Raw genomic sequence first — 23,681 nt, 5'->3', positions numbered from 1 at the left:
TTGGGTAAACATCAGACGTAACAATAACCACAATTCGCCGTGCAGATGCGCACCGTGAGCCAGTTCGGAAGGCATCCAAGGGGGTCCAAATAATTACAGGCAGGACCAAAAGATTATTTTAAACGGTCCTCTGCATGTCAATAATGGGTATTAGCAGAGCTAGTGCGCTTCTTAATTTAGCGTTGCAGCTTAGTAGTTACAAACAGGGTTCTGATGCAGTTAGATTTAGGTTCAACTATGTACAACACATAAACGGATCCCTAAAAACAAAAAATAATTTAGGTAAAATTTGCATTGATTTAGTGGTTATGAAAACACACCTAATGGCCATTTCCCTACCACTGTCCAGAATGCTTCCCTTTTCTGGAAGCAGCATTGGCCGAAACTTTTGTAGATTTTCTTACAACCTGACAACTCGGACATTTCACAAAGTTGCTTGTCAGGCACTATTGAAGGTGACAATCCAAAAACGTTTACAAATGTAGGTTTTTTTATTGGTTTAAAAAAGCTTTATTAAAGTAATTTCAGCAAGAGGTACATCATAGGGAACATGTCTATAATATGATTACTACGTAAATATGTAAGAGAGACATACGGTAAATAAACAGAAAGATAATGCACTGTGTAACAATTAAACCAATGACCGAAACTATGCAAAAGAGTAATTTATGAAACCAGCAATTTGTATTTTGTAATTTATGAGAAGTAGAAGAGGGAGAGAAAAAGAGGAAGGAAATAGGAAGGGGTGAGAGAAGAGGAAACAATAGAATTATATGACCTACATGTATCATTAATTCATATAGTTGTCAAGTACTTACTAACATTGTGTTAAATTAAAGTGTTTTAAGTGATTAAAAAGAAACTCATGGCAGCTGAAATACAGTATTACTAACCTGGATCAGAGCAGAGTTTCTAGATAACGAATGTAGCTTTTAATGGCAAAATATGCGCTCCCAGCCATATTAGGGTAAAAATTCCACCTCCTAAGGTGAGTGGTCTTGATAAGGGTTCCAGAAATGGTTTCCTCTCTGCTGGAGGGGTGATGGCAGGGTCAATACTGTCTGCCAGGCCATACTGCAGCCATGTTACTCTGGTGATGGTGCAGCTGCCCCCCTTCAATGGAGGGGTCCTCTTAGGCTAGCTCCACGCAGAAAGCAGGTTCAGATATACACCCATTACTGATAGGATTATTAACTAGATCAGACCCCCGAGGACCCACTGCACCCCGATAACACCAGCAACACCAAACCCAGTGTCGATACTCATTCCACCACTGTATCTCACGACTAGCAGTGCACAAGGTTCCCATGCAAATGAGTGTGTCTCATTTGCAAAGGAAACACTCCATGCTAATGAGGTCAACTCGACTGAGAAGAAGCGTGGCCGAGTGTTCCCGCAGCCTAGCATTAAGACCTGCTAAGTACTCCACAAACTATTGGTCATGTTCACATAATAAGCAATGGTTACCTTTGGTCATTAACCATAATAATGTTACCACCCAGCCCTGTGCTACAGCCATTTACAGAATGTGGGGGCTTGAAAAATTCAGAGAGGCAAAACATGGTAACTTGTTTCTCCGAGACAGCCCCGATTCCAACCTCTACTCTCAAAGAAAATACTGTATGCCACTTAGAGGAAATAATGTGTGCCACTGTGCAGGTCCAATACCTGATTATGTATCTTGAACCTGTGATACTAGACTAATTAGGGAACGATAAAGATGCTTATTCACAACCATACGGGTACCTTTTTCAGATGTCGGCAGTTGTAACTGTCTTATGTGAGGTGGACTCACTTCAAAGCATTGTCTTAGTGTGCGATTATGTTCATACATGGCTTCCGGAGCCCCAGGAGCATGCAGTTGCGGCGCCAGATATCAAAAGTAAATTGACAGAGTCTCATTTTGGGACTAACTTTAAGGGCTGATCCGCTTAATATATTTTATAAAGATATTAAGGGAATTGGAGGGCTTAGTGTTGGTAAGAGGCACCCTTCAGGAAAGTTCTCTCTCTCACCACTGTTGTCTGCACTGGTCATGGAGTCTTTGTGGAAATGGCTCGTGGACTGGGGCATCCAAGTAGGGGGCAGAACACACACAGTATTGAAGAGCACAGGCAACATTACTACAGCGAATCCTACTTAAAGAATTGGGTGACTCTTAATCTCAGCCGTGCACATGATCTGGAGAAATTCTTCAATCTCCTGTTAAATATACTAATAGGTTAAATACTGAATCTGACGGAACCATAAGGACGAGTGAAGAAGTGAGGAGCGCATATTAAAGTCCAGATGAGGAGTCAAGGGCTAGCAGGAGAGGGAGGACATTGGATAACAGTAACACCCGCTATTGCTTAGAAATGGCAGTAGTGCAGTTTGAAGCGCGATATAAAAACAAGTTATTCGTTTTCTTGGTGCTAATAAAAAATCCCATTCGGATGCAGAAAGGCAAAACCATATCTGAATTTCATTATGAGCATACTGCCTGACAGAACAAGCAATGGGAAAAGCCAGTAGGTCAGGGCTTAATGTGCTAACCCATGCAGTCTTGAGCACATTAAAGCCACACCAGGCAAGAAACGTAAGGCATATTGTATTAAACACTTCCTTGCCTTCCATACAGTCCTGCTTTTGTTTCTTTGTCAAATTGAACATGGATGGCAAGTGAGTCTGCCTCATAATCCTGCAGTCTCTTCAACATTGAAAGAAAATAAGGACATTAATAAAGAAAATGAACCCTTTTTTTTCCACAGTGGCAACCCCTACATAGAACTTGGTCTTGCCTCCTACAGCACACATGCTGAACTCTGTTTCCATTCTAGTTGTTTTCTCTTTCTATCACAGTTTATTGTGCCTCCCCTCCACATAGTAGAGAAGACACACTACGGAGGTTCCATGCAAGAGCTTATCTGGCTATTTATCTGCATTTTGATATTCCTATCTGTGGAATGCTGGAGTAGAATTGGGTCTTTGGGAGAGAGAAGAATTTAAAATAAAAAGCATTTTCAGTAGCTGTGGTACGAAGAATTTCATCTTGTAAAAGTAGACTGTTAATACGATACACTATTATCATGTAAACCCTACAGGGATCTCCTTGCTTCTTGGTGAGTGCCCCTCCAACATTCTGCGAAGACTTAACTAACCTCACCACACAGACTTACTCTCTAATTTAGAATTTCATGCTAGCTTTCCTAATTTATAATTATACACTGACATGTAGCTTTGGAAACCTTGCCCATTTGTAAGTTCCCCATTGTGGCCATGTTGTGACAAATGATGGATCAAAATAATTCTACCCAGTTGATTAAGTTATCAAACTTTTGCTCCGCCCCAAATATACTGGCACTCACCTGTATTTCCTTCAGCATCTACAGAGGCAATCTCCTTGTTGCGAGGTGATGTTACAGATAGGCTGCTGCGATGCGTACCCTGGCTTGAGGAGCGCTGCAGAGGTGCTGGCTTGATGACCATACCCCAGTTCACATGGCTAGCATCTGAACGTGATCGGTTGTGCCCTCGCCTAAATTTTGAGGGTTCCTTTGTATTTGCTAGTGTATCATTCACAGAATGAGGCCGGTCCTTCCGGCGCTGACACAAGTTGAAGACATTAAAGGAAGAAGGCTCTCTTTGTTCCGCCCAGGCAATGTTATCTGGGATTCCGTTCCTAGGTGAGACAAACTGATCTTTGGTAGGAAAGCCATTCTGTGTTTTGGTGTCCAGAAAGCTACTCTTACAGTGTTCCCAAACAGTACTACCTCTGCCCAGAGAAGAGCTGTCATTCCGTGCATTGTTGCGGTTCGCCATTGTGGTCAATACTTCATGTCCTAAGAGTTCCGGGACCTCCTGGATCCCAAAAACATCGTTTTGCTGCCCAGGTTTTTCCAGTTTGGTATCAAATGAACTGAAGAAATCCTCAGTAGCCTCCAAGGCCGGGCTAATGTCGTCAACCTCGAGAGCCTCCATTTCAATCCCTGCCAACAGATTTTGCTTTCTTCTGTTGAAAGGTTTCAAGTAGGAACCAGAAGGTGAATGGATGTGTTTGGAAGGACCCTGCCCACTAGAATTTCTTTATTCTTGAATTTGTTGAATGGGTGCGGGCAGCTTGCATGAGCACCAGTAGAGAGGATGGCCATTTCCTATCTTAAGCATGTGGTTTTATTTGCATATTTAAGTTTTAATGTGCAAGTCTTCCAAGCTTTTACCATTTTAATTTTATTGTTGATGGCTTTTGGTGGTGAAACTGCAAGCGACGCAACGTCTTGTGGACTGTATACGGACTCTATCTTGATTTCCTGTGAAATAAAGCACATTACACTTTATTGAAACATGAGCAAAGTCCCATTGTGACCGCTTAATCATTCTTTTCCCACACTTTCAGTCACCTCTTTCCTAGCCCTGGACAAAGGGCTGCGATTGTATTCCAGCCTACAGATTACACATGTATTTGCTTTGCTGAATCAGAGCCCAGTCTGAGAAGGGTGTGGTACCAGATAAGAAGGAGCGAAGGAAATCATTTTTATTGCTGGAGATAAAAGTCTGAGAGCAAAGAATTTGTGCACTGATATCGTTGCAAGTACTTCACATGAAGTTGTAAATAATTTAACACAAGGAGCCAGATTTCTGATATTCATTTTTCAACCAAAATAAAGCAAACAAGCAATTGCACAAAATAGGAACCAGGTAATATTAAAATAAGGACATTTGGGGAGATCTAGGGCAGGATGCCTACTGCCTTTTGTTTATTTTATTTTTTGCCTACAGTATATAACAAAGTGACATACATAACAGCATAATGCATCCTTGAATTTGATGCAACTATCAGTTTTAAGGCTGCAGTGAACAAGAGAAGTGATAGCATTTTACGAAGACAAATCAGTGACATTATTGGAAGTCTGCAAGTACAAAACAACTGGAAGTGGAAGAGAGAGAGTGAGTAGTAATAAAAAAAGACTGCTGCTGAACCAGTAATATATTTTACGACACTTTATGTGATAACTGAAAACCCTGTTAACAAAAAGTAATACTGCTGGCACACATTATAGGTTAACTCAATAAATAAAATAAATACCAGCAGCCCTGTGTACCAATGTAAAAAGCTGTGTCGGCTGAGCACTGGAATCTTTACAGGGAAGGGCACTTTGAGCCCCTGCCAAAATCTCAAAGACCAGGACTAATGGACCTGCTCGGCCACCGCTCTGGCATGTGGCCGGTAAAAGCGCTGTAGGGCCGATGGAGGGGAGAAGTCAAGAGAAACAGCCACTCCTCAATGGCTCTAATCGAAGAGGGCGATCCCTCAAGCCACTATGAGGTGGACCGACACTGCTTGGGCTGGTAAGGGAGAAAAGCACAGTTTGCCATGTCAACCAGACTGCCATCGGGGACTCAAGTAGACAAGTGAGAATCGGATAGCTTGCACAAAAAGGCTCATTCCCACCGTTTGAAGAAAATCTTGAGCTCCGCTCTTCATAATAAAATTTAAAAAATACTAAGAATCATTTGAAAGTGGAATTGAGAAGAATGTTTAGCGGTAGTGTCAGTGGTCCAGGCCTTTATCATCATGGGCAAAGGCTAAGTATGAGCAACATGTCTCAATAATATTTGAAAAGGACTCGTTAAAATTATCTAGGCAGAAAAGCAGGCTATGAAAAGGAGCGGATTTAGAGTTCGGAGTATACGCACTCCGAATTTAGAGATTTCTGCCGGCCCAGGGGATATCACTTATCATTAGCAGCAGTCGCAGATCTATCTGTCAATCATGAAAATCATTTAGCAGTCACCAGGGGTCGCAGCTGCGGCCCCTGGCTGGTCTCTTCTGACCACTAGCACTGACTGCCCGTGCAACCCCTGGCCTCAGAGGTGGCAACATGAGTGTCAAGAAGGCAATGGTGGCCTTGCATCCCTTATTTGCTGTCAGTTTTTCATGACAATAATAGTGAATAATGTCCTACTATTCATTATTATTGTAATAAAAAATAGAGCACGCTTAGCTGGAACCAGATTTTTGGTAGCAGCTGTGGTAAGTAAAACGTTTTAAAATGTATGTTGTGTGCATACTTACTGGTGAGAACATGTTTATGTGAGAAAGTGTGTGTATGTGTGAGCATGCGTCTGTATGTGTAAATATGTGTGTGTAAGTGCCAGTGACAGGTAGTAAGTCGAGTTGTGCTAGACTGAGGCCCAGGTTTGCTATTGTTTGATGCAAGGCAACTCTGCACCAAAGTTGCTGCTCTGCCTTGTGTAAAAGAGAGAGAGGAAACATGTACCATACCTTTTAAGCTAAGGTCCATTTTTCTCTTGCTGGTGCATTTTAGCAGCCATGGGCCATCACACACACCTTTGTGCCATAGTGCAATGGTGTGTGTATTCTCTAAAGCATAGGCTTTGGGGAACACCCATGCACCACCTATGGATTGCCCCCTTGATGCAAAATAATGCAAGGAAGCACATAGAATAATTTTGAGTTACTTTGGGGTACTATCCAACGCAAATAAGGATTGGCGTTGCTTAATATATCTGACTGTAACATTTTGCGCCAGGTTTACATCACAAACGTGACATAAACCTCTTGCCAAGCATTAGCAAACCAAGGCCTGACAAAATACTGGCCCTGACATCCTGAGGTTATTTTTGACATAAGGGTCACCTACGGTAAATGGGCAGCTTAAGTTGCAGAATTCTCACACTTGCATATTTTATGTCATCTTTGATAAAATGGGCACCCATGCAATATGGGGAATGCCATAACAAAATGCAGGCACAATGGAGGTAATTTTTGACCAATGAGGGAACCCACACCACATTTTGAAAAAATGGGGTCAACTCTCTGGGAATGTCATGTTTCATTGGCTTGGAACACCATGAAAGGATCTGAATATCTAATGAGTGCCCTTGGCATTTTAGCAAATTTATGTGAATATTGAGCTTTAAAATGCATGATTTCACCCCGTTCTTTTCAAAATATTTTTTAGTAGAAACCCCCTAGAAGAGGTCTGGCATACTAGTTTTGCTTGCTCACTACAATTCAGAGTGCGTATTGTGCCCCTGAACTTTTAAAGCTCATGTCAGCACCATTATATGGTTACTATCTTAAAAAAACCTTTGTGTTATGCTGCTATACTAATTATGCAGTTATTATGGAAATTCAGAGATATCAATTGTGATGTTAAGGTGATGTGACATGCCTTCTTTGAAAACAATCAGGGCCAAGGGTCATATGATGTCACTTTCTGTGATGTCATTAAGGTCAAGGAGTATGTGATGTGGGTTGTCATCTTGACTAGTACACAGTAATAGGCTATTTGTTGTTGACAACTGTAGCAACAGATGTCAATGTGTGGAGCTCAAGGTGCTTCTCTGTGGGACAGTCTTCCATCATGACCAACCCATCCCCTAGAGTGACTGGCACACATCGACCAACCACATTTTCTACCTGATAGATAGATAGCACCCCATTGGAATCAAGCCATCTTTTCCGCTAAGGGATAAGACATCATACTGACTTACAATTTCCTCCTGAGAGATAGGGCCCCATGAAGACCAATTCCCCTTTAGAGGGGCCAGTCTCTATTTCGTAGGAGTATACATTGTCCTCAAGAACTCATTCACCACCTATGAGCAATGGTGGAATTTAGTCTGTGAAGTGGCCACTGAGCAACATGTCAGTGCAATACAACACACCCTACACAAGAAATAAAACGCATCCTCCCGCCCCCAAAAATTTCAAGCTACGGTACGAATGACAAAAAATGTGTTTCTGAGTAGATCACTCTCAAGAGCCTCCATTGTGCCTTGGATTACTTGTTTCCACCTACCAATCATATCCTGACATCTGTAATCTTGACCGCATATAGGTCTGTGTGTCGCACTCCATTTTCCAGATGCCCTTTAAAATACTTCATCCCTTCTTGTTGTATCTAAAATAATAAAAATATACATGGACAGTTTTTGGATTATTATGTAATGTCTAATTCTCACACTCCAGTTTGGTCAGGGACCCCCTTGGAGTACAAGTTACTTACCTTCGGTAACGATGTATCTGGTAGAGACGATTCTAGCCGCAGATTCCTTGACGTAGAATTATCCCCAGGTGTGAGACTGGACCTGGAAAACTTTCTTGCCCAGCATCGCTGCGCGCCGGGGGGCGGTACCTCACAACTCCGCCCGACGTCCTCAGCGTGTGTGACGTCAGCGAGGCCACATAAGCAACCACCCCGGTGCGCTGATGTCAGTTTGCTTCTGAGAACTTTTCCGCGCCACAACGTGGAGCCATCACAACAAAACTGAGGAGAGCATGGGAACAGTGTGAAAAAACCAAAGAAACAAAAGGAGCGAGACAAAAGGTGCGAAACAGCACCCGGTGGCACCGAGGCGCCAGGAAGCTAGAACAGGAAAGCCATGCAGGAAAAGAGCAGACCACCTCTGAGGAACAACTGTGCAAGCCAGGCGATAGCAGCAGTGATCACCAAAGTACCAGAAGGCCACAGCAGGGAAAGCGCAAAGCTCCCCTCCGTGGAACCACCGTGCAAGCCAAGGCGATAGTCAGGCTGAAGGCACAAGCAGCGGAAAGCACTGTAAGAGAAAGAGAGAGAGAGACTGCAACCACAGACCACAGAGCAAAGGGCCACATGACCGGAACAGAGGAGCAACAGCAATCCACCCACAGACTACACAGTCAAGGAAGGCCAGAGCCTCTGAAATGAGCAGGAGGCCAAGGACAGGCAAAAGAACCCCCAGCGTAGAAGACCGCAAGGGGATCGGAAATTGTAACAACAAAGGGAAAAAGGCAAAAACACACACACACTGACCCACGAAGAAGTGGCGGAACCGGCAGAAGAGAAAGAGAGACGGAAGACGGCCCCAAGCCGGCCACCGGAACACAGAGGCCAAGAAAGCTAACCCACAGCACAAAAGTGCGGAACCGCCACAACACGATGCCGCAGACAGCAGGCCAGACCGGCCGAGCGACGTAGCGACAAGGAGAAGGACAGACCCAGCTCAAGCTGCTCCAAGACAATTGGCAAGAAGATCGCACCTGCGACATACCGTGATGCCACAGAGAGCAAGAGCCCAAAAAGGGTGACTACACCTCCCCAGCACATGACAGAGCTATGTAATAGCTACAAGTACCCCACATAGGGTAGGTTACGTCCCAAAAACCATGGGAACACCTCTTAGGAAAACATTTACCAAGCAGCCAAGAAAGAAAGACACGGAAGGCCTAATCTCAGGCCCTACCGGTCTTACCAACAGCCAAAACCACAAGTCAAAAAGGGCCGGACCGCCAGCCAACAGCACCAAGGGCCCAACAAAAGGAGCCTAAGGCACATAAACCACACAGAACACACAACCGAGGCTACTCGTTACAAGGCCCCAGGAAAACAACGGGAGAACACCTCCCAGAACACAGACCGACATCCAGGTCACTGAGGGGGAGGGGGAGGAGGAGGAGGACGAAGCCCCGCAAGAAACCTCAGAATGGCAGAATCTGCAGGGGCGTCGAACAAAAGAGCGCCATCAAAGGGAAGGTCAACCAGTCGTTCTCTAACGTTCTCAATGAATACACTATCCCGCAGCCAGGCATGGCGACGAAGGGCCACCGAAGAAGCCATGGTACGACCAAGCACCTCCGAAACGTCCAGAGTCGAGTGAAGAATAAACGCCGCCAGCTCCCGGCCATCCAACACATGGTGCCGCAGATCAACACTGGCACCCTCCTGAGAAGCGGAAGACATAAGGGACTCCGCCGAATCCCATAAGCAAGAAGTGGCTCTAGCCAACACACAAAGAGTGTTAAGGGCCTGCAAAGCAGCACTGGAGGAGGCGAAGATATTGCGCCCCCCAGGAATCTAACCAGCGGGCCTCCTGTGATGGGGGAGACAACACCGATGGCAAGGAGGGAAAGGCAGTCTGTAAAAGAGGGCCCCTGGTAGAAGGGTGGAGGAAAAGACAGACAGGATCATGCGGAGCAGGACGGTGTCGGTGCAGAAGTGGCTGGGGCACCGGGTCCCCCGTGGCAGGACGCCCCCAGGCCCCCAAAAGAGAAGTGTGGAGCGAAGCCTCGAAGGGAAGAAGCAGCACCCAACCACCAGAGCCCTGATGGAGAACCTCCAGCAGATAATCCGTGGGGAAATGGGCCGCTGGATCGCCCATGAGCAAGATATCCGCGGCCGTGGAAACAGCCTGAGTGAAGGCAGCAATCGCCTCCATAGGGCCCCGCGGAGGGGAAAGCAGTTCCTCCGTGGGCGACGGCTGCAAGCTAAGGTGGCCGTCCCCCAGCCCAACCGGAGGAAGGAAAGGTCAAGCTCGGAAAGGGGGAGGGTGGACCGATGAATGGGGAACTGAGGTGCCTCCGGCGAAGACTGCGGGTGCGGTGAAGAGCAGTCCTTGGAAGACGCCGGGGAAAAAGCCACGACGCGGTGACCCATCTCCGGAGAAGATAAAACAAACAGCTGCCGAACCTCTGGGGAAGAGGGGGCATCTGAAGACGAATCAACGACCTGACGCCGGCATGGCGCCGTAGAGTTCGCCACCGGTGTCAGGTCAACATCGACCGGCGCCGAAGTGGACGCCGGAACGACCACCACAACACGTGGCGCGGGAGACTGGGGCTGGGTCGGAGCCGGGGCGGCTAAGGAGCGGCGCCGAAAAGGCGTCAACTCGGCCTCCGACGAGGCAGCCGCCTGCGTGGAGGGGGGCCCGGGGACACGCCCCGACCCCTAGCCGGCCCCCGCGGCGCCGTCAGGGCCTGCAGCAGCCAGCGCCTGAGTGGCATCATCTCGGCCTTGGACAAGGCAACTGCCTGCACAGGGGACCGAGGGGGACTCGAGGACATGCCCCGAGCCCCGGCAACCTCCAGCGACACCATAGGGACCCCCGCGGGAGTTTGCGGTGAGGCAGAGGCACCGTGGTCCGAAGGAGGGAACTCCGAAGGGCCGCACCCCAATGGCACCACATCTTCAGAACCTGGAGCCGAACCTGTCGGCGACGCCGCAGAAGTCCGAAAGGAGTTTCATCCGGCGCTCCCGCCAGGACTTCGGCTTCATTTGCTGACACGCCTCACAGTCCGTGGAGTTGTGGTGCTCCCCCAAACACCACATACAGATGGGGTGAGGATCCGTCGCCGACATCTGGCGCGTGCAAGACAAGCACGTCTTGAAGCCCGAAGGCATTTGCACACTGTTCTCAAGAAAACACTGAAAGCGAAAAAAGAAGGTCTTAAACAGGCCAGGAACACGATCCGGATCCGCGTTGCATGCGGAAAAGAAGAAAACTGACGTCAGAGCGCCAGGGTGGGGCTTATGTGACCTCGCTGACATCACGCCCGCGGAGGACGTCGGGGCGGAGTTGCAAGCTACCGCCCCCCGGCACGCAGAGATGTTGGGCAAGAAAGTTTTCCGGGTCCAGTCTAACACCTGGGGATAATTCTACGTTAAGGAATCTGCGGCTAGTAGTCTCTATCAGATTTACAGTTTTACCTATGCCTGTGCCTCTGCCCCACATATGTTCGAGCTTGTCCTGCCCCCAACCTAATGCCTCATTTTGGCCACTGTTCATCCTCCATCACCTTATACCACCCTTACACTCCAATCTAGCCTGTGTCCTCCTTACTTTCCAGTCTTACTTTTACCCTTGCGAATGGCTAAAGGGGTAGTCTAACCCAGGGTTGTCCATTGTAGTTCAATGGGTGCTATCAGGTGAGACCCAGCTGTCCAAATGGGAAACCCCTAACCCATTAGACCAAGTGAAAAGGACAGAGTTGGGTAGCTGGTTAATTTTTCCCAGATACCCAGCTCTAACTTTCTTCCATTTTCATATTACTCTTACCCTTGCTTGTGCCAACCTGGAACCCGGTCTGGTGTTTGTGACCTCTTCCACTCTAATCTGGCCTTTGTCCCCCCCCACCTCTTCACAGTCTGGCTCGTACGGCCCTTACACTCCAGCCTGGCTTGTCCCTGCTCCTCAATGCGTCCGCTTCTTTTTTCCCCTAAGGTGGTCCCTGAAATATCAAATTGTTAAATCCGACCATGACTGAAACGCTGCAGTCACTGTACACATTAGGAGCCCGAACTGAGGTTTAAGTATCCCCAATCCTCCCACCCGCCCCCCAAACACACAGCTGGCAGGTGAGGGGGGCCTGCGCTCCCACTCGACTCACAAAGTCACACTCAACAGTAGCACTTTTCACAATTAACAGTGTCAAAATAACATTCATTCCAATGAAGTCATAATCTGATTTTTTTTAAATGAGATTAGCTCAGGTACAGCAAAGGGAAAATAAGTTCACAATAGTCCTATGGTTTGTAGCTCCCATTGCTTTCTAGTGGTTATATATATCACATACACAGATGGTCCATTAATTCTTTTGGAAATGGGAGCCAGTAAATTTGAAAATGAGAAAGGCCCAGTACATTTATTTTTCTGGCCCTGTTATACTAACAACCACACAAATAAACATTTAAAGTTTAATTAATAAATCAGCTCTTACAAGGGTGACAATGAGACAAAGCTAGGAGTGAGAGAGAAAAAAGCAGGAGAATTGAGAGGTGCAGGAGAGAGAAAGACAGCAAAGAGAGTGTGAATAGTAAGAGGTAGAAGAAGTAAGAAGAGGAAAAACAAAAAAGAGAGCAAAATAAACCATGGGGAGAATTAAGAGCAAAGTGCAACAGAGAAAGTCACATCAATACCCATCAAGTCTGGCAACAATGCAGAGCTAAAGTACATGACTGGCTATTGCGGATTTGGGTCAAAAAGCCATTTGATTTATTCTGGTGCACGTGTTTAAAACTTACATTTTAGTATACAATAGTGAAATAGCTTGGCTGCTAGTACACATATAAATCTTTACTCTAAAATGACACTACCCATGTAGTAGTCTGTGGCACTCCCAACTATTTGCCTAGTCAGCAGCATATTGGGCACCAGTAATTGTGCAGCAAGTTTGTGTGTTGCCCTCTCTTGTCTTTCATCTGGAAGTGCTAAGCTCTTGTATAAACAAGCTCCATGCATTATATCAGCTAGAGGAGAACTCACTGGTGCGTTTAACTATAATTTGTTAATATAGCCCACCGATACCTGTTAGGGGAGGAAGGCTACTGAAGGTGGGGTTAAATATGTTATGGTAGGAACAGATGCTAAAATGATGTGAAACTTAACGAAAACAGGGCTCAGTGAGGCAAAGTGGATCCCAGTGGAAGAAGAATGTTTTTTTGTTCCGGAGCCACAACAAAACACACTTAGGGACCGATTCCGATGTCATTCAGAAGGCCTCCGAATCGCATTTGGTTTTCCCGGATCCGATTTGTAGCCCTTATTTCCGACCGAATCGTACACAGGTCTGAACGACCAAGTACGTTGAGAAGATCGCATATCCGCCAACCGAACCGTTTCCGGGACCCGAACCTGTCCGTACGACTTGTTCGTAGCTGAAACGTGCCACGCTGTGGAGCCGAATTGCAACCAAGCGAGTACGATGCACGATTCAGACAACCGCTTCGCCTCGGTCTCAGCGAGACAAAACGGCTGTCGGATGCGTACTTCGGGAGGCTGTAGTAGGCCCCCCTTCACCCGGGGCCCTCCGAATCGGTCACGGAGTTTGCTCATGGGTTCCCCGGATCCAGGCATGTACAGTGAGGCGGGCCCCCTGGGGTGCCCACCACAGGGTGTAGGCTTTTCCCCATCCACCCCTTTTCTGCAATGGGAGCCTGTGTACGCATCTGTACACAGGCTCTCATAGAGTTCAATGGAAGTCCGAGCAAACCGAGTCCATAAGCATACATCAGCATCGTACTAGCTTGTTCTGACTCCCTGAGTATGTCTCGCTCGGAAAGTCCTTCGGATCTGAGTCGTATCGGAATCAGGCCTTTAGATGGAGCAGCAACAACTGCCACTCTCTAAATTGTTGTGGCATGAAGCTACAGTCTGAGTGAAAGTAAATACAGAACATTCATGAAGGAAAACAAGAAGTCATAATACATCTCTCCAGCAGCAAAAGGACAAGTCATGCTACACAAAAATTCAGAGATTACAACAAATAACTTTCATTTAAAACCTTAAGCCCCCCCTGAAGAAAGGCAAGAGGAAGCCAATATTTGAAGGGGTTTGCCTCCCAATTAAGGATGATTTTAATGAATTTATAATGGCTTGTGTGATGATGTTGGTGACTAGGCTCATAGCCCTTTGGGGCAGGGCTTGGTAGGCAGCCCTACTGAGCAGACACCCTGTCCTTTTGAAATTCTCGATCCACAGTCCTCTTGTATGTTTTATCTGCATGAGATAATACACCACTACCCCTACCACGTAGGCCCCTGTGGTATCCAAAGGACCACTAACAACGACGACAACATAGCCTCAGCAATTTCGAATGCTAAGATTAACTGTTGAGACAGGACACTACCATAAAATATTTGTATGTTGGACACTTATCGATGTGATTAAGAATAAGACTGCATAAAACCAACTAATGAATGTATTCATTATGAAAAGTATTTAGTTTTTGATCTCCATAACACTATGTGGTTTATATAATTGTTACTTTGAGTTCACATCAGCATTGTGTGTGGTATATAAGTGTCATTTTTGTGTTTTCTTGTTGAATAATGTATGATGAAAAGCATGTGGGCTGAGAGAAAGATCCACATTGAATAAAATTCATTTTTGGGCAACGCCTATTATTTAATATGGTTTGTTCGTCTTTTTGTATGCCAGTAAGAAACAGAAAGCCACACATTTCCACTATAACGCATGAGAAGAGTGAAGAAACACAGGGAAAATACTCCAAAGGAAAAAGGCACGCTTATAGGCCACGAGACCCGGATGCCATATGTAGATTTAAAAGAATGATTCAATGAATCTATGGTGAAGGGGGTACAATTTGGAGTAATACTTTTAGAAAGTTGGCATTTTTCTGCCCCTAGCCCTTTTGTGCCTCTAGCCTGGCCTGGGTCACATGACTGGCTGCAACTGGCCGACTTTGTGAATTCTTCTCAGACAGTCACACACTGGAGGGATTAGGTGTGCCTAAATAGGCCATCTGCTGGCAGGATGGGGGCGGAGCTGAGCACAGCCCACTTGCAACTTAATGGCGTGTGCACTGACTCAACACAAAGGGCCTAAAGACCCCACATTGTCACTGCAGCCAGCCCCGAGACAGGGCAGAGGAGGCAGGAAATTCCATGCACTGTCTAGAAGCTTCTCCCATGTTCCAGAGGAGGACACCATGGTATAAAAAGGGGACCGCGGACACCAACTCTTCAGTACTGTTCTGGACCCGTGGATACACTGCCAGGAAGAACTGTTGTGCTGCTGGGAGGACTGCCACTATGCTGGACTGCTGCTCTGAAAGACTTCTGTCATGCTGGATTTCTCAATGTTGCCCGGCTGCACTGCTGCTTGGGTACAAGGACTGGATCTTCTTACACCGCAGGACCTCCAGAGTGACTCACAAGGGTTAATTTGTTGGCCTCCTGTTCAGAGTTACAGGGACACAAACATCTTGTTGCATCTTCAACCTGCACCTGGACCCAGCCCAAGTGAGTCCTGCACCTTTGAAGTGGTGCTAATTGTTCCCAGATAGCCACATCTAAAAGTGGGGAATTAGAACATTGTTGACTAAAACTGCTCTTAGAAACAGGAGGAGACTGGGACCAACCAGCTTGCCTATCTGCCTAAAAATACAACACTCTTTTCCTGGCCCAACAGTTCAGTTCAGGCCCACAAATTTCACAATTCTCACCTCATGTTCCTTATAGCAACTCATAACGTCGACATCCTGCAATACAACATCCACCTTCCTGGCATGTTCTGTAAATAACCTGCAAGAAAAGTGTGAAAAGAAAGTGCAGTGATGAGCAAACAGAAAAAGGGCAACCGAACATTGCATCACTTTTTAACCTTTTATCATGCCGTCTTACATTGTTCGTAATTTACATTTCACACACAGTCTGCACACAAATATTTCATATTTCATTTCTAGTGTGTGTAATTGGCTATCCAAAGAGACTGTTAGACATGACAGCCTTTGGTGTGGTCCTTCCTCTCCTGTTCTATGAAATTTGTTTTTGTTGGCATTAGGACTCTGTGCACTTTACCACAGCTAACCAAGTGCTTGTTCTCTCTCCTTTAAACATGGCCAAATTAGTTTACTAGCAATTGCCACATTTAATTTACTTATATGTCCTTAGTAAAGAGATACTACATGCACCCAGATTGTAAATTAAATCTTACTAGTGAGCCTGTAGCACGTAATATCCTCCCACTTAGATAGCCCTTTATTCCCTTCAGTGCTGAAGGGTCCGTGCGCGGGCGGAGCCATGACGGAGCGGTTCCGTCATCCGCACAGCGCAACCGATGCGCATGACGGAACCGCATCGAAAGGGTTAAAACATGTCTCAGGCCTGAAATTACAGCCATGGTGCAGTTTTAAACTGTCAATTCAACCTGGCAAAATAAACCTTTTGCCAGGCCTAAACCTCCCTTTTTAATACATACGTCACCCCTATGGTTGGCTCTATACAGCCTACAAAGCAGGTTGCATTGTATTTAAATGGTAGGGCATGAGATTTTAAGTTTTACATGTCCTGGTACAGAAAAATTCCCAAATTCATTTTTCACTAAATGTGAAGCCAACTTCTCCCACTGAATAACATTAGGTTACCTTATTGCATTTAACCCCTTCTGTGCCCATGACGTGCTGGACTCATCATGGAGCACAGTCGCGCTGTGCCCATGACGAGTCCAGCACGTCATGAGGCATTCCCTTTAATTAAAAATAGCCTCGGGAGCTGGGGAGGCCCCCCCCCCCTTTCAGTGTAGTGACGATCGGCGCGCACGTCGCGCTGACGTCATTACACTGAAAGTGAAACTGAAATGAGCCAAGAGGCTCATTTCAGTTTCACTTTCTACGTGCTCAGGGGGCTATCTCAGCCCCCTGAGCACGTAGAAAGACGGGAGAGGTATCGTTGGAAAGGGAAGAATCTCCCCTTTCCAATGGTACCCCTCCCCAGTGGATCCCTGCTTGGGGATCGCCACAGGAGGGCGATCCCCAAGCAGGGATCCACCCACTAGACACCAGGGAGGTGGGAGCGGCCCCTTGGGCAAGAGCCTTTGCTCCCCCTGGGGGGCAGATGAGGGCATTAGCCCCCAATCTGCCCCCCGGAGGGGGGGCAAAAAGCCCACTAGACACCAGGGAATTAAAAAAAAAAAAATAGGGGTCGGGGCATGCCACCATTACAGCCTTTCTGCCCCCCCTGGGGGGCAAATGGGGCATTGGCCCCAATCTGCCCCCCGGGGGTGGGGGGGGCAAAAAACCCACTAGACACCAGGGAATTAAAAAAAAAAAATAGGGGTGAGGGCTGCCCAAAACGGGCAGGCCCATGCCCCCACTCCACCCCCCCAATTATTACAGTCTTTCTGCCCCCCCCGTGGGGCAGATGGGGCATTGGCCCCTAATCTGCTCCTTCGGTGGGGCAGAAAGCTCACTAAACACCAAGGATTTATTTTTAGATTTTTTTTAGGGTGGGGGCTGCCCGAAACGGGCACGCCAATGCCGCCACCCCCGCCACCATTACAGCCTTTATGCCCCTGGGCAGTTGCCCCCAATCTGCCCCCCCCAGAGAGGCAGAAGGTCCACTATCCACCAGGGATTTTTTTTGTGCAAGTGTTTTTAGGGTGCGGGCTGCCCCCCCCCCTCCCCCCCCACAAAAATGACAGTCTTTCTGCCCCCCAGGAGGCAGATGGGAGCTGTAGCCCCCAATCTGGCCCCCCCTGGGGGGCGCAGAAAGCCCACTAGAAACCATGGATTTTTTTGTTTTATTAGTGTAGGGGCTCCCTAAAATGGGCATGACAATACCCCCACCGCACCCCCAGAGAAACTCCAGTCTTTCCACCCCCCCGAGAGGGTAGTTGGCGGCAGCGGCCCCTGATCTGCCCCCTGGGGGGGGCAGAAAGCCCACTAGGTGCCAGTGAGTACGCAGGCTTTTTTTATGCGTGGGGGTGGGGGCTGCCCAAAATGGTCATACCAATGCACCCACCCCCACAAAAAATAGCCACAGTCTTTCTGCCCCTTTAGGGGCACATCGGGATGAAACCCCCTTCCCCGATTCCCCCCCAGGGCGGCAGAAAGCCCACTGGGCTCCGGCTTTTTTTTAGCAATGTGCATACCTGTGGATTTTGGGCACTAGCGCAGTTGGCACGTAGGCAAACCTAGCAAACCTGTACTTTTTTTAAACTAGACACCGAGGGGAATCCACCCACTAGACACCAGGGAGGTGGGAGCGGCCCCTTGGGAAAGAGCCTTTGCTCCCCCCAAATAACGTTGGCACCATTGAGTCTTTTTGCCCCCCCTGGGGGAAAGATGGGGGCATTAGCCCCCAATCTGCCCCCCCGGGGGGGCAAAAAGCCCACTAGACACCAGGGAATTAAAAAAAAAAAAAAATAGGGGTGGGGGCTGTCCCACGAGTGAGGCACAGTTTTTAATCGGGAGACCCGGGGGAACGCTGGGTGGTAGGAAATTTGTGTCAGCCCAGTGATGCCACAACTTTCCCACACAAAAATATGTGAAAAAGGTGATTTTTTCAGCTAAAATGGAGGTTTGCAGGGTATTCTGGGTAAGGAAACGTTGGGGATCCACGCAAGCCATACCTCCCTGGAATCCCCAGGGTGTCTAGTTTTCAGAAATGTATGGGTTTAGTAGGTTTCCCTAGGTGCCGGCAGAGCTAGGGTTCAAAAACAACAGCTAGGCACTTTGCCAAAAAAAGTTCATTGTTCACTGCGAAAATGAGGTGTGTCCACGATGCATTTTGCGCCGTTTCCTGTCGCGGGCACTAGGCCGACCCACACAAGTGAGGTACCATTTTTCTCGGAAGACTTTGGGTAACGCGGGGTGGGTGGAAATTTGTGGATCCGCGCATATTCCAGAACTTTCCACCAGATAAATGTGGGGAAAAAGGTTTTTTTGGGCAATGTTTTAGGTTTGCAAGGGATTCTGGGTAACAGAACCTGGTGGGAGGCAGTCAAGTCACCCCATCCTGGATTCCCCAGGGTGTCTAGTTTTCAAAGATGTATAGGTTTGCTAGGTTTCCCTAGGTGCCGGCAGAGCTAGGGTTAAAAAACTCCAGCTAGGCACTTTGCTAAAAAAGGGTAATTTTGCATTGTGAAAATGTGGTGTGTTCACGTTGGGTTTTGAGCCATTTCCTTTCGTGGGCACTATGCCTACCCCTACAAGTGAGGTACCATTTTTATCGGGAGACTTAGGGGACTTCAGATTTGAAAGGAACCATTATTACCTATTGACTTTCGATGCATTTCTGCCTTCCAAATGAAAGACATGGTGTAAAAAAGAAGTCAGTCTAAAAAATGACTGATAATTCTCATGCTAGTATGAGTATTCCCAAATTCGGAAATGTGCAAATATCTACTGTTTCTAAACTCTATATTTTGTTCCCATTTCAGAAATACATAGCTGTCTTTCATACCGATTTTTCCATGTACACATTTTTACAGAATAATTACTATATACCCGGTACATAATAAAAAACCATTGCAAGTTGCTGCTCAGTTTTTGGCTCTGGGTTCATCGGGTTCTTGGTGAACTTACAAGTCCTATATATCCCCACAACCAGTAATGTCCAGCGGATGTAACGGTATATTGCTTTCAAAGAGCTGTCATAATTAGAAGAAAGTACAGGTGAAAACGTTGACACAAAAGGCGCTTTTTTTCAAAAAAATTTCAATTTATCCTATATTTAACTGTTGGTTTCTATAAAGAAACCTTGATGGATCTACACAAATGACCCATGCTGAATTCAGAATTTTGTCTACTTCTCTAAAATGTATAGCTCTCCAGGATCCATTATTGCTTTTGTACCCATTTCTACCATTAACTGGAAGGAGGTCGAAAGCACAAAAAATAGCAAAAATAGGCGATGTCCCAGAAAAATGCCAAAAATGTGTAAAAAATGTTGGGTGTCTGCCAAAAGTCTGGTATCCCCTAAAAGCTGGGAAAATGGTGATTTCAGCCCCACAAACCCTTTTTTGATAACACTTGCAGGGAAAAACCCAGATGCTTTCATTTGCAGCCCGTTTTTCCCATTTTCCCCCCAAAAAACTAAATTTTGCTGAATTGTGGCTAATTTCTGTGACCCCTCCAGGGGAATCCACAAACCCTGAGTACCTTCAGAATCCCCATGATGTTGGAAGAAAAGGCTGCAAATTTAGCGTGGATACCTTATGTGGTCAAAAAGTTACAGGGGCCTCAGCGCGCACTACCCCAAATAGCCAAAAAAGGGCGTGGCACAGGAGGGGGAAAAGGCCTGGCAGCGAAGGGGTTAATATGTGCTAATGTTTTATAGAGAACAGGTAGAAATGTCCCACTAGAAACTTTCAGCTTCCAAAATAGAAACAGATTATGAACATAGAAATCTTCATTGCGACTATGTCTAGTGGCTCCCCTATGACACCTTCTCCTGCTGGGACACAGCCTGCTGTCATGCCTTACTGAACTTTACCTTCTAGGGAACTTTTCTTTAAAATGTCTTCTAAGTCTGAAGGCAAACCGAGACCGGGCCCAACCCAACTCATGCAGCCGAACCACGCTCCATCATAGCTGGTCTTAACTTTTGATTTTTCCTCAGAATCATGTGCACAGATACCAGCAGTTGACATTTTGATCTTTTAGGCACTATTTTTCGCTTAAAACATCAGAAACTAGTAATTATGGTTCTATGAATTGGATTTAATTTGTTTTGGTGTTATTCTAGTCATTACATTTTGTCTATGTTTCAAAATTGATTTGGGATTTTTCTTGTCTTGTGTTTTCACCTTATTAATGTTTGTATGTTGCATGAGGTATGTGGTATATAGGCATGAATTCACGAGCAGTCAAAAAAATAAAAATGGAACATCGAAGTAATATACGTTGTAAAATATCCCGCACAAAAACAAGTATATTCTATCGCACTGTAGGCCACTCTTCAAATGACATCTGCTGGACAGTGTTGGAGGCACACCCACACATGCATTGTTCAAAAAAGAACATGACTGGATTTTCCCTCTGTCCACACACACTACTAGTCTCAATGATAAAATTCCATGGAGTGAATTGAATTGTTAATACTGCTTTTCCCCATTACATGAGACATTCACTTCAACTCATATAACAGCTATGAGTTAAGAGGGCATTAACTATCTCTTCTGCCCACTTACCATGTTGACTACCATTTAGTAGAATGCCACACACCCTGTTTTATTTAGGTGATCTCTACTTGATCCTTCCCCCTGTATTTAACTCTCTACAGGTTTACATTGGTATGAGATTTCACTAGCGACTCTGTGTTGTGTAATAACTTAATTGGGGGCTCACATGTTTGTTTACCCCTTATGTATATTGAAGGCATGAACTTACTGGCAGCTTCTACATCTTATTAATTGACGTAAGACAACCCACGTTTTACATTGCTACACAAGACTAGCCGTCTTTACTGTTTTTAATACCTGCTCTCTACTTCCATCATGGCACCTGAATTTCCCACCACTCCGTCCCAGTGAAACATGACCAAACCAATATAAGCACTCAGCGGTGTAGGTCCTCCTCCGAGCAGAGGTTTACATTGGTAGGGTGCGATTATAACAGTGCACTAACAACCCAGTGATGTGCAGAAGCCCAATCGGGTACCGACATGATTTTTTACATCTAGCACCAAACTGTGGCATATGCTTATTGGCGGCTTTTACTCCATATTCAGTGCTGTATTTCACATCCTCTTGGGTGTCAGATAGCCTGACTAGGACATTGCTGCCTGCACTAATTGCAATACCTGCTGCCTACTTCCAACATGGCACTCATATTTCCTGTATCTTGCACTGCTTCCCTGCTTCAGTGAATCATGTCTGAACCAATACCGGCACTTTGCGGTCAAAATATTGAGTCCCGCCCCTAAGTGTCTTCCTCTTCCAAGGAAGCACAGTCGGGGTAGGGACTTTATCCTTCACTTACAGGGTAAGACGCGCTCCCTTAACAACTCCTCTGTTTTCTCACACGCAGTACGCTCATTAGCGTTTCCTCTGCCTTCTCTAGAGGGTGTGACCGTAACCCTAATTGGGTCAGTTCTCAAATCCTCTTCACTGAAGTGATAAATTCACAGTGGAAGCGTCCCTGTTGTGGCCTCACAAATATCTCCCCTTTGTTTGTGTAGGTGTTGTTTTGTTGATTCACTATGCTTGTTGCATGCATGTTTCTCGGGAGCATGATCTCAGCACTGCACCGCATGCCTCACAGAAAAACGTGCGATTCATATTGTGTATTCATATGTTTGCTTTTTATGTGTTCAAGGATGGTTTTTACTGACAAACGGGTACAAATCTACCACAATTTGGTTATAGGACGGTGTTCTACTTTGAATGCAGCGGTACAAAAGGGGGTGGTGATGGACAGAGCATCAGAACCAATCAAACACTCACACCCAGTCAACAGATCCGGGTTTGATCCATCACCGTTCTTTAGCCCACTCTGCCACCCCAGTTCAGACATGGCCATATGCAAATCAGTCTGACCCTGTGACTCATGGGAACAGTCCAGCCCGAACTGCCAAGCCATGCCTTCCCTGGACCGGAAACAAGCTTCCTAGGACCGGTTTCTGGCATTTCACCGTCTTCAGCCAGGCTTGCTTGAATCCAGTGGCAAAGTGAGCAAGGGACTCGCGTCTGAGCATACCCTGCCAACTTATGGCGAACAAAGCGGTACAAAAGGGGGTGGTGATGGACGGAGCATCAGAACCAATCAAACACTCACACCCAGTCAACAGATCCGGGTTTGATCCATCACCGCTCTTTAGCCCACTCTGCCACCCCAGTTCAGACATGGCCATATGCAAATCAGTCTGACCCTGTGCCTCATGGGAACAGTCCAGCCCGAACTGCCAAGCCATGCCTTCCCTGGACCGGAAACAAGCTTCCTAGGACCGGTTTCTGGCATTTCAGCCGTCTTCAGCCAGGCTTGCTTGAATCCAGTGGCAAAGTGAGCAAGGGACTCACGTCTGAGCATACCCTGCCAATTTATGGCGAACAAAGCGGTACAAAAGGGGGTGGTGATGGACGGAGCATCAGAACCAATCAAACACTCACACCCAGTCAACAGATCCGGGTTTGATCCATCACCGTTCTTTAGCCCATTCTGCCACACCAGTTCAGACATGGCCATATGCAAATCAGTCTGACCCTGTGCCTCATGGGAACAGTCCAGCCCGAACTGCCAAGCCATGCCTTCCCTGGACCGGAAACAAGCTTCCTTGGACCGGTTTCTGGCATTTCAGCCGTCTTCAGCCAGGCTTGCTTGAATCCAGTGGCAAAGTGAGCAAGGGACTCACGTCTGAGCATACCCTGCCAACTTATGGCGAACAAAGCGGTACAAAAGGGGGTGGTGATGGACGGAGCATCAGAACCTATCAAACACTCACACCCAGTCAACAGATCCGGGTTTGATCCATCACCGTTCTTTAGCCCACTCTGCCACCCCAGTTCAAACATGGCCATATGCAAATCAGTCTGACCCTGTGCCTCATGGGAACAGTCCAGCCCGAACTGCCAAGCCATGCCTTCCCTGGACCGGAAACAAGCTTGATTCCGGTCCAGGGAAGACATGGCTTGGCAGTTCGGGCTGGACTGTTCCCATGAGGCACAGGGTCAAGACTGAT

The 23,681-nt window shown here is 46.7% G+C and overlaps 1 protein-coding gene across 7 annotated transcripts in view; it reads right to left on the bottom strand.

Moving 5' to 3' along the window:
* Positions 1–23,681, bottom strand: part of PLEKHM3 (pleckstrin homology domain containing M3) — a 520,667-nt gene that overhangs the window by 437,714 nt on the left and 59,272 nt on the right. For 6 of the 7 annotated variants that reach the window (XM_085648873.1, XM_085648871.1, XM_085648875.1 and 3 more), the window contains exons 2-4: positions 15,728–15,806; positions 7,809–7,910; positions 3,348–4,289 (exon numbers count right to left, since the gene is read on the bottom strand). In XM_085648873.1, coding sequence (XP_085504999.1) covers positions 3,348–3,960 — 613 coding nt within the window. In that variant the 5' untranslated portion in view covers positions 3,961–4,289; positions 7,809–7,910; positions 15,728–15,806. The remainder of the gene's footprint in view (positions 1–3,347; positions 4,290–7,808; positions 7,911–15,727; positions 15,807–23,681) is intronic. The other variant, XM_085648872.1, reaches the window with a different exon arrangement.

This window comes from Triturus cristatus, chromosome 3_2, assembly GCF_964204655.1.
Source record: "Triturus cristatus chromosome 3_2, aTriCri1.1, whole genome shotgun sequence".
Classification (NCBI taxonomy): domain Eukaryota; kingdom Metazoa; phylum Chordata; class Amphibia; order Caudata; family Salamandridae; genus Triturus; species Triturus cristatus.
This window is presented reverse-complemented; position numbering and strand designations above follow the sequence as displayed.